Here is a 13576-nt window from a genome sequence, read left to right on the forward strand (position 1 = left end):
AACCCCAGATTTCAGCAGAGTTTGATCAGAATCAGATTCAAGATGAATCATTGAATTACATTACAAGGTATTTTTAGAGTTTTAGTTAGGAGTTAAGCTCTTATTCAGACCGGACCAGAACAAACACAATCAATTCCTTCTCTCTCTCTGTCCAATAGTTTTAAACAACTTTTAATTCAACGACAAAGGGGCCCGGCAAGCTTTCATTGACTCTTTAACAAACCTTAAAAGCCACATTTATCACCAAAAGATTATAATGTAGCCAATGGGATCCCACTGTAACATCTGTGTTGGATGGTTAAGCACAAGCAGAAACTTTGAAACCCAAATATGATTTTTCCACTTCAGTCCTAAACCCCCCAAATCAAACCCTTCTGCTAACAACTTGCTTGCTTTCCCTAGGCTTAGATTGCATAAATTTCAGGCTAGTGTGATTGGATTTGTTTTCACTATTATCAAAAATTGGTTAGTCATTTGTCCTCGAACAATGTTGCTAGGCTGGTGCGTATGACATGATGTCTCGCATTGGATGAAAGCCATATGAATTTATTAAAACCTTAGTCGTACAAAAGAGTGTTTACAGATCACATCAACCTAAGCGAAATAAGCAGATTTTTCCTTCATCCAAACCGAACCATTCTTTTGTGGTTTGAGATTCAATGGAGTCCACATGGCGTCCATTCAATGTTGGCCACCTACTGGTACTCCCACCTTAGATGAACTAGTTTAGCAAGATCCTCCTCACACCCTAATTGGATTAAGAAAAACAATATCCATAAGAAATTTACAGAGTTCCCCATAAAAAGGGTATTACCCAATACAAGGTTGTTAGAGAAAAAATAGGACCTTGCCTCTCATTTCATAGTCTTAATGCTTGATCATAATGAAACAAATAGAATTATGAAACCCTAAAAACGTTTAGATTCTTTTAAAGAATATTAAGGACAAATCTATTTTGATAATAACCCTAGATTCTGTATAAATCATGCCAAAATAACCCTTCTTTCTCTCTCACACATGCAACATATGTAGATTGGATGGATATACACAGGAACCTTGTGATGCTGGTACAAAGTAAGAAGGGGCAGTTACCCAGTGGAAAGAAGAAGAAATCAGGCATTTAACCTGCACTTCAATACTCATAACTACCCCCTAACTGCTCAAAAGCCACTCCTCCCTTTCGCCTATAAAAGGGTTAGATACCATCAAACAACATCACCACCAACTCAGGTTTTCAGGTATTCCCAGAGAGAGTCTGAGTGAGTGAGTGAGTGAGTGAGTGAGTGAGAGGAAGATCAAAGATGGCGAAATGGAATGTGGTGTTGGTCTTGTTCGCCCTAGCCATTACCCAAGGGAGTGCTAGGAATGTCCCAACAGAAGCTCCTTTCAAAAATGTGAACAATGGCAATGTGCCAACAGCCGCAGGTCTCGAAGACCAGAAAAACTTTGTATTCGGTGGCGTTGGTGCTGGTGTTGGCGTAGGTGGTGTGCTTGGGGGTGTTGGTGGCATTGGCGGAGTCGGTGGTGTTGCTGGTGGCGTTGGTGGCTTAGGAGGAGTTGGTGGCGGCGTTGGAGGTTTAGGAGGAGTTGGTGGCGGCGTTGGAGGTTTAGGAGGAGTTGGCGGCGGCGTTGGCGGTTTAGGAGGTGTTGGTGGCGGCGTTGGCGGTTTAGGAGGTGTTGGTGGCGGCGTTGGTGGTTTAGGAGGAGTTGGTGGCGTGGGAGGTGCCGGTGCCGGTGCCGGTGGTGCAGCTGGTGGCGGAGTTGGTGGCGGAGTTGGTGGTGGAGTTGGTGCTCTCCCTTTCCCTTGAGCTCGTTCCTTCCATGGTTTTCACGTATTATTACCCATATGGGTTGTGCTTAAGTTAGTAGCTAACCAAGAGTTTAATGAAGAAAGCACAACTTACTTATCTGGGTTTGTTTTTCTGTAAGCGTTTGATTCTGTTGTAGCAGTCGTTAACTTAGTTAAGTGAGAGAATTGAGTCTTCCAGTTTAGTATTCTAGTTCTCATGTATGCAAGTTCCTTCATTTTGGATCATGGATATCTGCTAGCTTGTTCGTCTGAAAGAATACAAAGTGTGAGCTTGCAATTTCTATTCCATGCATGCATGACCTGTTTCAATATCTTCTCAGTTAGCTCGACTTACACTACGTAACCCTTATTATGGGTGAACACTCACTTGACAGTAACATGAGCTCGGAATTCGTTCAGAAACGTCTTCGGAACTGAAATAACCCTCCAGAGAGCACCAATAAAAAGCTTCTTGGTTGGGGAAAACAAGCTCCTCGATTGGGTTTATTGGGGCAACTACTAGAATGCTGGAACTTTAATGAAGCTTTAATAGGATTGACCAACCCCACATCCAAAAAACACCAGTGGAAAAAGGACAATCTACAGTCTCAACTTCACGGTCACACACACAGAAATGGCTCCTGCCATGACATTAATTGATCAACCATAATATTATTACCAAGAAAAGTCTAAGTTATAGATATTGAGCTACAATATATATATATATATATATATATATATATATATATATATATATATATATATATATATATATATATATATATATATATATATATATATATATATATATATATATATATATATATATTATTTATATATTTATTTGGTCCTCATCAACTAAGGATTGAGATCTTTTACAGGAAAAAAAAAAACCTGAGGTCCAAGGTCCAAATTAATTTTGTTTTTTTTGAATCTAGATCCAGACTCTTTCTTTCTTTCTTTCTTTTCTTCTTCTTTTTTTTTTTTTTTTTTTTTTTTCCCTTTATTATGACCTATCTATAAGTTGTAACATATCAAAAAGTAAAAGCCAGTAAATAAGGGGAGGAGAGGTGTGGAAGTTAGAAAGGCTTTTGAGAGCACTATCCTTGGCCAAGGAATCTGCCGCCATGTTTGCTTCCCAGAAGACGATTGTTTGAAGGAGATTGTCTCAAATGACACCTTGAGGTGAAGGGATATCAGCTATGATTGGATACACCTTCCATAGAGCATCTGATATGTGATTTGATAAAATGCAAATGAGAGCTTGATTATCTGACTCTACCTCAATTTTTTGTAATTTGAAGTAAATCACCTAGATTAAGGCTTGTTGAATGGCTAGGGCTTCAACTTTCAATATGTCATGTGCTTCAATTCCTCTACCAAAACAGAAAAGCATCTGACCATTATGATTTTTTGCTACACCCCTATACCCTGTGACTTTTTTTGCTTGTAAAAGAGAGCTATCCACATTTAGCTTTATCTGTGAAAGAATGGGTGTCTTCCATGTGATGGGTTTGTCGCTTTTTCTGTTGAGTAAAGGTTGGGGTTTCTTGACAAGTAGAATTGAATTTCTTTCCAGATTTGAAATATAATCAGATTTGTGGAAGATTTTTCTTTAGAATCTATTAATTTGGCGTAAGCTCTCCAGAGTAACCACAGAGCAATAAAGCTAGAAAGTGTACCTTTATTGCTATGCCTTCATGCCATTGATTGATCAATTGCAATACTTTTTCCACTGTGTTCTCCAGTTGCCAAACTGCTTTTACATAAGTGTTGCCAAATTGCTTTTGTGATCGAGCATTGGAGGAAGATGCGGTCAGGTGTTGTGTTCTCTTACTTGCTCTATAAAAAAGGCTTTTATCATGTGATACTAATGAGAACAAAAGTCTTTAGAAGCTCTTTAAGTAGCTCTCTAAGTCTCATAACATAGACGCAAAGAGATCTCCACCTGTTTACGAAAGAAGAAGAAAAAAAAAAAGAGATCTCAGCCCAATGCCGATGTCTTATGCTGTACGATTTACTTATGCTTTGTGTATTCAGTGATGTAATGTAGCCTACAATAATGGATTGTAAATACAATTCGAATATGCTGCTTCTGCTTTTTCAACTTGGAATTGAGATCACACAATCTCAATCAGTTTATTAGAATAGGTTTGGGTGTTTTGTTGATTTTATTTTGAGTGTTTTACATGTCACCCACCATAATGGGGTGAAACTATAGGATTCTCACTATAGTCTCTTAAATTATTTGGCACCCACTTATTAAATCACAAGTTACCTACAATTGTGTTTTGAATCTTTTTTTTTTTTTTTTGGCTTGTTGGTAAGAAGAAGGGATTTCTCCGAGGTTAATTAGGGCTGGTCTGGCTGAGTTTGAAAAATTTGGAGATTTCAAATCTAGAGTCATGGTTCGAATTCAGTTTGAATTTTGGATGAAATTTTTGATTTATCCTAAAATTTTATTGAATTTTGGCCTTTTGTAACGCGTTCCAAATCCTATATTCAGTTTAAAATGCAGTTTCATGGGATTCTCACAACCAAAAAAAAAAAATTTCCCATTTGCTGAATCCAGAGATTTGAAATCTCGGGTCAGAATTACATGTTGGTTGTAAACTCCTACAATCATAAAATCTAGGGATTTCACCTTTTTACTTAAAAACGTGAATTGAGCCATTTTTGAATATTGAGTAAAATTCATAGATTCCACCCTAAATATAAAATAGATGAAATTTGTGAATTTTTACGTGAAAAAACCTGATAAAACTCCACAAACTTCCATTGATTTGAGGTTTAACCAAATAGTTATTTTTTTGAGCCATGAATTCATAGATTTGAAATCCCACTTCATTTCAAAATCCCTCGATTCATGTAACCAAATAGACCCTTACGTGAGTTGGAAAATAAAAATGATGCCTTCAGGAAATAAAATGACCTAATTACTTCCATATCACTCATTTAAAATTTGAAAATCATTTTACCCAAATGCCCTTTGGACAATAAATTACATAATTACCCCTAGGTGACTCACCCTCACCATTGATTCTGCCTCACTCTCTCCATTGAGACTCCTCCCGCTACAACTCATCTTCTCCGACGACCGCAACTCCCAGTGCTCCTCACTTCTCTTCTCCGACCATGATTGCAACTTCCACCAAAACCCTAGTCATCTCACCACAGCAACAGGATCTTTCTCAAACAAATGCCTCAATCAAATCATGGTTTTAAATGGATTATCAGACTCTTCATCAAGTACTGACATCATTGAGAAACCCCATTTCGTTCAAAGAAGAGAAAACATTAGAAGCCCACAAAACCTAATTTTGACCATAGCGAACAACAAGAAAAGAAATTGATCAAACAGAATCGAATAAACTTAAACTATGAAGAAAATTCTAGATCAATGGAAGAAACAGAATTCTAATCAAAATAAGTAACAAAAATGATTTTCGAGAGAAATCACTAAGAAAAAGATCTAGACAGGAAAAGAGAGACCAAAGCCCTCAATCCAACGCGGATGTAAAATGGGGTGATCAATGCAACAAAAAGAAAAAAGCCCCAGACAGGAAGAGAGAGTGATCAATGCAACAAACAAAATTTTTATCAAAATAAGTAATAGAAGATGACTGAAGAGAGACACCTAAGGAATGAGTATAAAAACATATTAAATGAGTATAACTAACTCATTTTACTGTCCCAAAGGCATTAATGCATTATGATCATTTTCCAACTCACTTATAATCGTAATTCAAACCATTAGTAAAAAACTAGAATTTCACCTCATTCTTAGTAGGTGACATGTAAAATTCCCTTTATTTTTATACAATTTAACCTGGTTCGCTCAAAAACGGTTGTTGAACAAATCACATGCTGTGAAGATAGGAAGTCACCTACCACAGGCAATGGAATAAAACAAAAACGAAGGGAACTTAAAATAAAACATTCCTTGGTAGCTGGACTCACGAAATATCTCTAGGGTGAGGAGATTCTCCCTTCACCCACAAAAAGAAACTGAAAACTAAGAACGCAGGAAGAAATTTTTTTTCCGAGGGGACCAATATATGAGGTAACTGGGCAACCTTAATAAACAACCATCACCTTTCCTATAACTTAGTCCACATGATTATGTTTGCCGAACCCCTCTAAAAATAGATAATACAAAACAAAATGGCTTACTCTACCTAACTGAAGAAACCAAGATCAAGTGAAACAGTAACAAATGACTTAATTGAAGAAGCTTAGAAACCACAACCCAATTTGATAGTACAAAATGACTTTACATGCTATAACAGTGATAACTGGTAACTTCCTTCACCAACAATCCAAGTGGGCAATTCATTCAAATACTCAGCATCTATAGCAGAGTACTGGAAAGAAGAAGAAAAATACCACTTGGGTGTCTGAATTGTCTCTAACTATGTCTGTCCCCTACTTGATGTATTGCGAAACCCACTTGAAGCCATCACCATATCCCATTTTTCGGACTATGCTGCACATGAACACTTCAAGAGGACGGACATTGGAGTAGGTGAGGTTTACCTTCCCCTTTCCTGTGGTGAAGCTGGTTAGGCCAAGATGATATCGCATCTCCTCCTCTGAGACTGCATAGGGTATGTCAATTTTGTTTCCAAGTATCAGGAATGGCACATTGGCCAGGGATTCATCAGAGAGTAGGGCATCTAATTCTTTCTTTGACTCTGCAAACCTCTCCCTGTCGAAGGCATCCACCAAGTACACCACAGCATCCACCTGCACCAGAAACAACCAAATTTATCATAATTTTCTCTTCCAACCATCTAAAAGATACAGAGGAAAAATCTTCAGCAGCATCAACCTACACCAGGAACAACTGCCTATGATTGTTTTCCCTTTCCAGACATCAATAAGAGTTATAAGACAAAGGCAAATTTAGAAAGCACATTCCTCCAACGCAATACAGAGCCTTTTAAAGTGCCCAAAAAGATCATGAAAAGAGTATCAGCTCAGATCAAACATCAACCATCCTTTTCGAAGGATAGTATATCCAATAACAAATGGAAAGAGAACCCGACATAAATGACATGAATTGGGCAGGGAAACATAACCCTGTACTTCTAGTGGATTATCCTCCAAGACATTCTATTCTTCTCTACTTACATTTAAGTTAAGATGAAATTCATTAAATTCACTGTGCAGCATGCAACCATACAAAATTTGTTTTCAGATGAATATAAATAAGGAAACGCACAGAATCAGTCTGCAATGTTATAATGAAATACTAGAAACCTCTCTTTAATCTCCATGGTCAATAATCTAATAAAAGTAAGAGTATTAAGGCTATAAAGAATTCAAACCTCAATTGCTCTGCCAATAATCCATTAGCAAGTTGATCTTGCAAAGGCAAGACACCAACAAAAGCAATTATGAACATCTACCATACCTGATACCCCCAACAAATTAGGGTTTATAGACTGAAGTAGTGGATCGTAGTAAACAACCCAACAAAAATAATAACATTCCCCCATACAGGTACTGCAAAACCATCTAAGTTCTTACTGTTTTCTTCAGATGAAGTTACAATATGACATTAAACTTGCATCTCAGTTAAGGCACCAAAAACCAGACAGCACATGCTTCATAATGGAAAAAAGAGCAGCAGCTACCAATAACCGATTACAAATTACACAGAAGAATCAACCAGATATCACATATGAATCAATCGAGACAACTACACCTAATTGGGATTTATGTACCCATGCATTTTATCTGACATGATTTATCCTGTAACAGTCCACGGAAAAACTAATGCAAACTCACAAATTAATAAGCACTAATCGTGTAATTTGGCACAGAATAACTCCAAGATCTTCAAATTCATAAACAAAGTGTCTTTTCTTATGAAGGTCGAAACTCCGTACTACGAGAAATACCTTCGCATAATAATCCTTCCAGACTCTACGGGCAATCTGATGCCCACCCAAATCGAAGGCCTTGAACTTGATTTTCCCAATGCTTAATTCCTCCGATGTCGGATACTGTGTCGGCTGATGCTGAACTAGCCTCTGCGAATGATTCATCATTATAGTCAACAACAAGAAATTTATCGCTTAAAATGAAAGCTCGAGCGAAATAACGAAATCAAATCATCAAAAGAAGGAATATAACGAACCTCATCTTTCAACATATGAAGCAACGTTGTCTTTCCGGCATTATCAAGCCCTAAAAACAGGATCTTGGCCTCTTTCTGCCACAGACCCAGAGACGAAAGAACACCATAGAACCAATCAATAAGAAACATGATTGCCGAAGAGAATCAGAGTATCAACCGAACAAAACCACTCAACAATCTACAAATCTATCAGTATCCGCTCGAAGAAGCAAAGCAGATCGTCCTATCAAACGTCTTCAAATCCAATTCTTCCGTTGAAACTGCCGGAAAATTACAAAATCCAGCAGAAAATAGGTAGAGAAAGAGATGTGGAGATCGAAAAGCTTCACCAGAAATAAAGAGCGAACTAAGAACTTTCAGCAACTTAAGAAACCGGTGAGAACATACAAATAGCCACTACCTGTGTTGCTTACGGGACGGTGTATCAGAATACCGGTTCATTCGGTTGCATCGACGAGAATAAACGATAGGTTACCGGGGATAGCCTGTAAGCATAGCAGTCCACGTGGATACTCATGATTGGTTCTGTATCGTCATCGGACGTATTTGTGGCTGTCGATTCATATGCCAGAGTGTCACACGATTTGTCATTTTCGGTTTTGGCAGAGAGTGCGTCAAACCAGCCAGCGATGTTCTGCATGTATCTAGAGAAAGTCCTTAAGTTGGAATTAACGCTGTGTTTGGTTGGTATAAGATGGGCAAAAATGGAAAGAAAAGTAGAGTGTTATGGACGAAAAGAAAAGAAAGGAAAATTGATTTTTTTTTTAATATTTAATTGTATCCAAAAGTCATTAACCACCTAGGCTTGGAGTAGGTTGCAATGATCAAGACTTTAGTGAACATATTAGGGTTTAATCTTTCGATTCTTTCCTCATGGTATATGTATATTATCCTCTTTATTTTTCCAGTTAAGTGTTTTTTTTTGGTAAGGAACTTATTTATTGAGGAATAGCAGAGACAACAGGGAAACAATCTATGAGCTAATGAGTAAAAAGCGGCCAAACAATTGTATTCTCAATAAACTAGGCATTTCTAGCTAAAACATCTACTACAGAATTGCGGGCTCTAGTATAAAAGAAAAACAACAATTCTCCAAATAAGAGGTACAATGCAAAATGTCCTTAACAATAACCTTAATACCAACTGGGGTTGGACTCAATTTTTCAAGGCAACATTGAATGAGTTCAAGACACTCAAATTTAAAGATGACTCGCTACCATTCCTCCCAAAATGCATAAAGCATAGCTTTTCTAAGAGCCAATGCCTCCCCAAAAAGAGTTGAACAAAAAACCAATAGATCGAACAATGTCAATGAAATATCACCCAAATGATCATGAGACACAATACCTACCCCACATTGAACACCACCATCAGCAAACTAGGCATCGACGTTGACCATAATCCACCCCATCGGTGGGGCCTCCCAATGGCCAACCAAACTCGACCTAGAAAAACTTGGTCGTCCTCCCAATAAGTTAATATAAAGCACTGCTTGAAAAAAGAAAAATTCTAACCCCTAATCACAAAATAAATCACATATAGTATACATCCAAAATGGCAATACCTTGTTTTTTTTTGGTTATTTATGACACTTTCACATTCCCAAAGATAAAATTATAAAATTATCATTAAAATAAAACTATGAAAATGATAATCCTCGAAGTATTAGTCCTTGAAGTTAACTGTTTACACTAAAAAAAAAATCTCACTACTAAAGTTATCAACAGATACTAGAAACCAAGGTTTAAAGTATTCCACGATACCATACGATACTAGCTGGTACATATCCATATTTGACACAACCGATACGATATATCTCGATACGTTTCTCTATTGAATCACACTAAAATACATTAGCTAGAGCAATACAATACTCGATACAGAACGATACGTCTCTTAAAATCACCTGACTGATACGATACTCGATACCGATACTTTAAACCTTGCTAGAAACTTTTCATTTTTTATTTGTATTCATGTCGATTTGCAAGAGGAAAAAAAAATCCTCTGTTGTACACTACTCTTTGCTATGCACAACAATGCATTTTTTTTTAACCAAATAACAGTGTAAGGGTCAATCTGTCATTTATGGTTTGGGTGAGCCATTTAGTGAATCGGTTTGGTTCATTGCTTTGTATGTATATGTTTTGGGTTGGTTTGAAAAGTAAATGCAAGGAAGTTCAGTGTGGGTTTGAATTAAGGGTTTTTCTTCTCTCTTCCTCTTTCTCTTGTTCGTGAGATCTTGCTCTGACAAAAGATGTTGCCGGCTTGCCGCTGCAACTCGAAGGAATTTCCGGCGATTGATGTGCATTTGCTGGCAATCAAAGGCATAGTTTGGTTCTCTTTGATTACCCTTCCTTCTACATTGTTTCTACCCAAGATCCGTAAGGTTTTCAAACTTTTCTCATATTGAATTGGATTCTGTCTTGAGTCCCGTAGACGTATGTCTTATGATCGAACTCTGTAATCAATGTTGTGTGTCTCCTTGTTTTCTTTTATGAATTTCTTGTTCTTCATTACATATACAATCACTTGCTGTGATTGTATGTGTAATTTTAAATTTGCAAATTCCAAACTAGCCTTGTAATTTATTTACTTTTTTAGCCAGTTATTTGACATATATGTTCACTTCCTGTGTAGAAGATGTTTTTCTTTTGCAAGAACTAATGTTCAAAAGATTGCTAGCTATCTAGAAACTATCCTAAGCTATTTGAAAATTAGTAAAACATTCTCTGATCAACCCATCCGAAAATAATGAATATAAACATGATAATAAGATTATCCAAGTCAAATCTGACGTATTTGAAAATAGTAAAACATTATCCACTTCATTCCTGTTCTGTGAATCGATATTTACATACCAAAAGAAAAGAAAAAAAAAAACAGTAACACCATTTCATGTGGTTGTAACATGATCGGTTGCTACCCACACCGAAATCAGATTTATTTAATAACTACCCACACCATGATCGGTCATCCTTAATATATCTCTCTCTGTCAAATGGGCTTTCATTTCAACAAACTACCGGTGTTCGATCACTAGAGAAACAAAGAAGTTCCTTCTTCCCATCTGCAAATTGGAACCATGAAGATGATGACAAATAACTCGAAGAACACCAAAGCAGTGATTCTTGTACTGCATCTGATCTGGGTATTATCCTTTCCCACAGAGTCATCATTTTCAATAAATGGGAAAATCAATGTGTGTATAAAAGAACGATTTAGGTCCTGATCCAACAAATGGTCTAGACATTCATTGCAATTCAAAACAAGAGAGTCTTGGGTTGCACAATCTTTGGTTTCGTCAAGAGTTCGTCACCTGGCATTTTAAAGAAAGTACACCGTTCTGGACTTCTGGTGCGACTTCTACTGGGAGAGAAACTAGGCACAAAGGGATTAAAATTGAATTATTACAACGCAAACTTCATTTCCCTGTCTTATCATTAGAGAAAGAAAAAAAAACTTATGAAAGACACCACAGGCACCACCATGTCACTAGTTGTTACAACATAAATTTAGATTTAATGAAGATTACAAGATTAGGTGACGACTGAAAATTTTCATTTTCTATCTATATTCATGTCCACACTTGCAAGAATTAAATCATATTCAACAGATTGTTATCTAGAGAGTAGAGACTATCCTAATCTGTTTACCTGACAAATCCATCAGAGAGAAAAAAACTGAATATAAACATGATAATATGATCATCCAGGCGATACAATCCGATCTTTTTGAAAATAGTAAAAACATCATCCACTTCATTCCTGTTCTGTGAATCAATATCTCTAAGTACCAAAGATAAGAAGAAAAGGATAGCCAGAAACACCATTCAGGTGGTTGTAAGACGATTGGTTGCTATTGATCTAACCCATCTTCAATTAGCGAAATGAGTTTTATTTAAGAACTAAATACAGACACCACGATTTGCAACTTAAGAAATTAACCATGAAGGCATCGAAAACGCAATTAGGGTTTCTTGTGATTCTGCAGCTTGTGATTGCAATATTACCCTTGTGTTCAGGAGAATGTGTCTGGTGCAAAGTCCATGTTCACATCATCAACGACTTGGGTAACTTAAACCTCGACGCCCATTGCAAATCAAAGAATACTGATATTGGACAGAAAACGATTCTTCCTGGCAAAGAGATAACCTGGAGTTTTCGTGAAAATTTCTGGATGAATACGCTCTTCTGGTGCAACTTCAATTGGGGGAACGGCGCAAACAGGCAGCAATTCGGTTACCAAGTCTACAAAAGTAAAAAAGTAGTTCATGCAACTGATTATTTTTACCAGCTAAGACCGGATGGACTTTATATTACTTATCTTCCAAACGGAGCTTATAGATTGGTCACCCATTGGCCACCGAAGACAAACTCGTTGCCTGATCAGTAAAAGTTTTCTTCTTATTTGATACTAATTAAGGGTTTCTGAATTGGTTTCAATTCTCATTGTCATTTTATGGTATTTTATTATTATTATTTTAATAAAAACCCTGTTTTTTCTTCATTTTCTCATTCCCAAACACAGGGGCGGGGAACGGATTTTTTAAATTTTTTTTATAATTTCTTTAGGTTCTGTTTGGTTACATGAGTTTGGAAATTTCAAATCTATGGAGTTATAATTATAAAATTAAATGTTTGGTTGTGGAATGAAATCTGTGGATTCATTCTAAAAAACTATTTGATCGATGTGATTTTGTGAATGTGCAAATGTATAGTTTTTTTAAAATCTCTGGATTTCACCCATTACCCATAAATCTACAGATTCACGTTTTTAGTGTAAAAATGTGAATCTCTAGATTTCATGAATCTAGAGATTTTTACAACCAAACAAGTATAATTCTTAGATTCATGAATCCAAAGATTTGAAATCTCTGAATTCATGTAACCAAACAGGCCCTTAGCTATTTATTTTTTATATTAATTTCCTTCATTTTTCTAGTTTTTTTTCTTCTCTTCTCACATGTGAAATATCATTATTTTGTCCCCTCAAAAAAATTTGAAAACAAAATTTAAAGGTAAAACAATAGGTATAAATGTCATTCCTATTTAAAAAACAACTCCTCAATCCCTATTTATTCTCTCCTCTCTTCTCTCAGACATCTTTTCTTCTTATTTATTCTCCTTCTATTGAAGTGGGTTAAGGGAAATTTTTGAAAAAAAAATATTATTAAATATTCAAAATGTCATTTCTAATGAAAACTAATTTCTCTATTTATTCTCCTCTCTCTCCTCGCTCACATATTTTCTTCTTATATATTCTCCTTATATAAACGAGGATTATGGGAAATTTTTGAAAAAAAAATATGTTATCAAATATTCAAAATGTCATTTCTTATGGAAACTACCTCCTAATCCCTATTTATTTTCTCATATCTCCTATTCCTCTATCCTCTTTTATTCCTATTTATATAATCACATTCTTCACCTTGATATATAAAATCATTTAACATGTGATATTTCTCTTGTAAATTAGCAATTTCAATCATGTGATATTTTTTTTCAATACCAAATAATTCCTGAAGAAGAAACGATTATTTGAGCAAAAAAATTCAAAACCCCATTCGATGGACTCTTGGGGATGGCGATTCATTTTGAAGGGAAGAGATCTTCTCAAGCAAGACATTTTTCTGCAAGTTG

The 13576-nt window shown here is 36.2% G+C and overlaps 2 protein-coding genes across 2 annotated transcripts; one reads left to right on the forward strand and one right to left on the reverse strand.

The window, feature by feature from the left end:
- Positions 1-1172: 1172 nt before the first annotated feature.
- Positions 1173-2096, forward strand: LOC149009838 (uncharacterized). Its single transcript, XM_089163231.1, has one exon. It carries the CDS (start codon positions 1302-1304, stop codon positions 1806-1808), a length of 507 nt encoding a protein of 168 aa, XP_089019357.1. The 5' UTR covers positions 1173-1301; the 3' UTR covers positions 1809-2096.
- A 3508-nt stretch (positions 2097-5604) lies between these two features.
- LOC149009839 (small COPII coat GTPase SAR1A-like) lies at positions 5605-8306 on the reverse strand. Its single transcript, XM_089163446.1, has 3 exons — positions 7935-8306; positions 7696-7827; positions 5605-6535 (listed from the first exon to the last, which is right to left on the reverse strand). The coding sequence occupies exons 1-3, from the start codon at positions 8061-8063 to the stop codon at positions 6215-6217; spliced, it is 582 nt and encodes a 193-aa protein (XP_089019572.1). The 5' UTR covers positions 8064-8306; the 3' UTR covers positions 5605-6214.
- Positions 8307-13576: the final 5270 nt, after the last annotated feature.

This window comes from Hakea prostrata, chromosome 7 (genome assembly GCF_041222555.1).
Source record: "Hakea prostrata isolate BN-2017 chromosome 7, UWA_Hpros_2, whole genome shotgun sequence".
In the NCBI taxonomy this organism is placed as follows: domain Eukaryota; kingdom Viridiplantae; phylum Streptophyta; class Magnoliopsida; order Proteales; family Proteaceae; genus Hakea; species Hakea prostrata.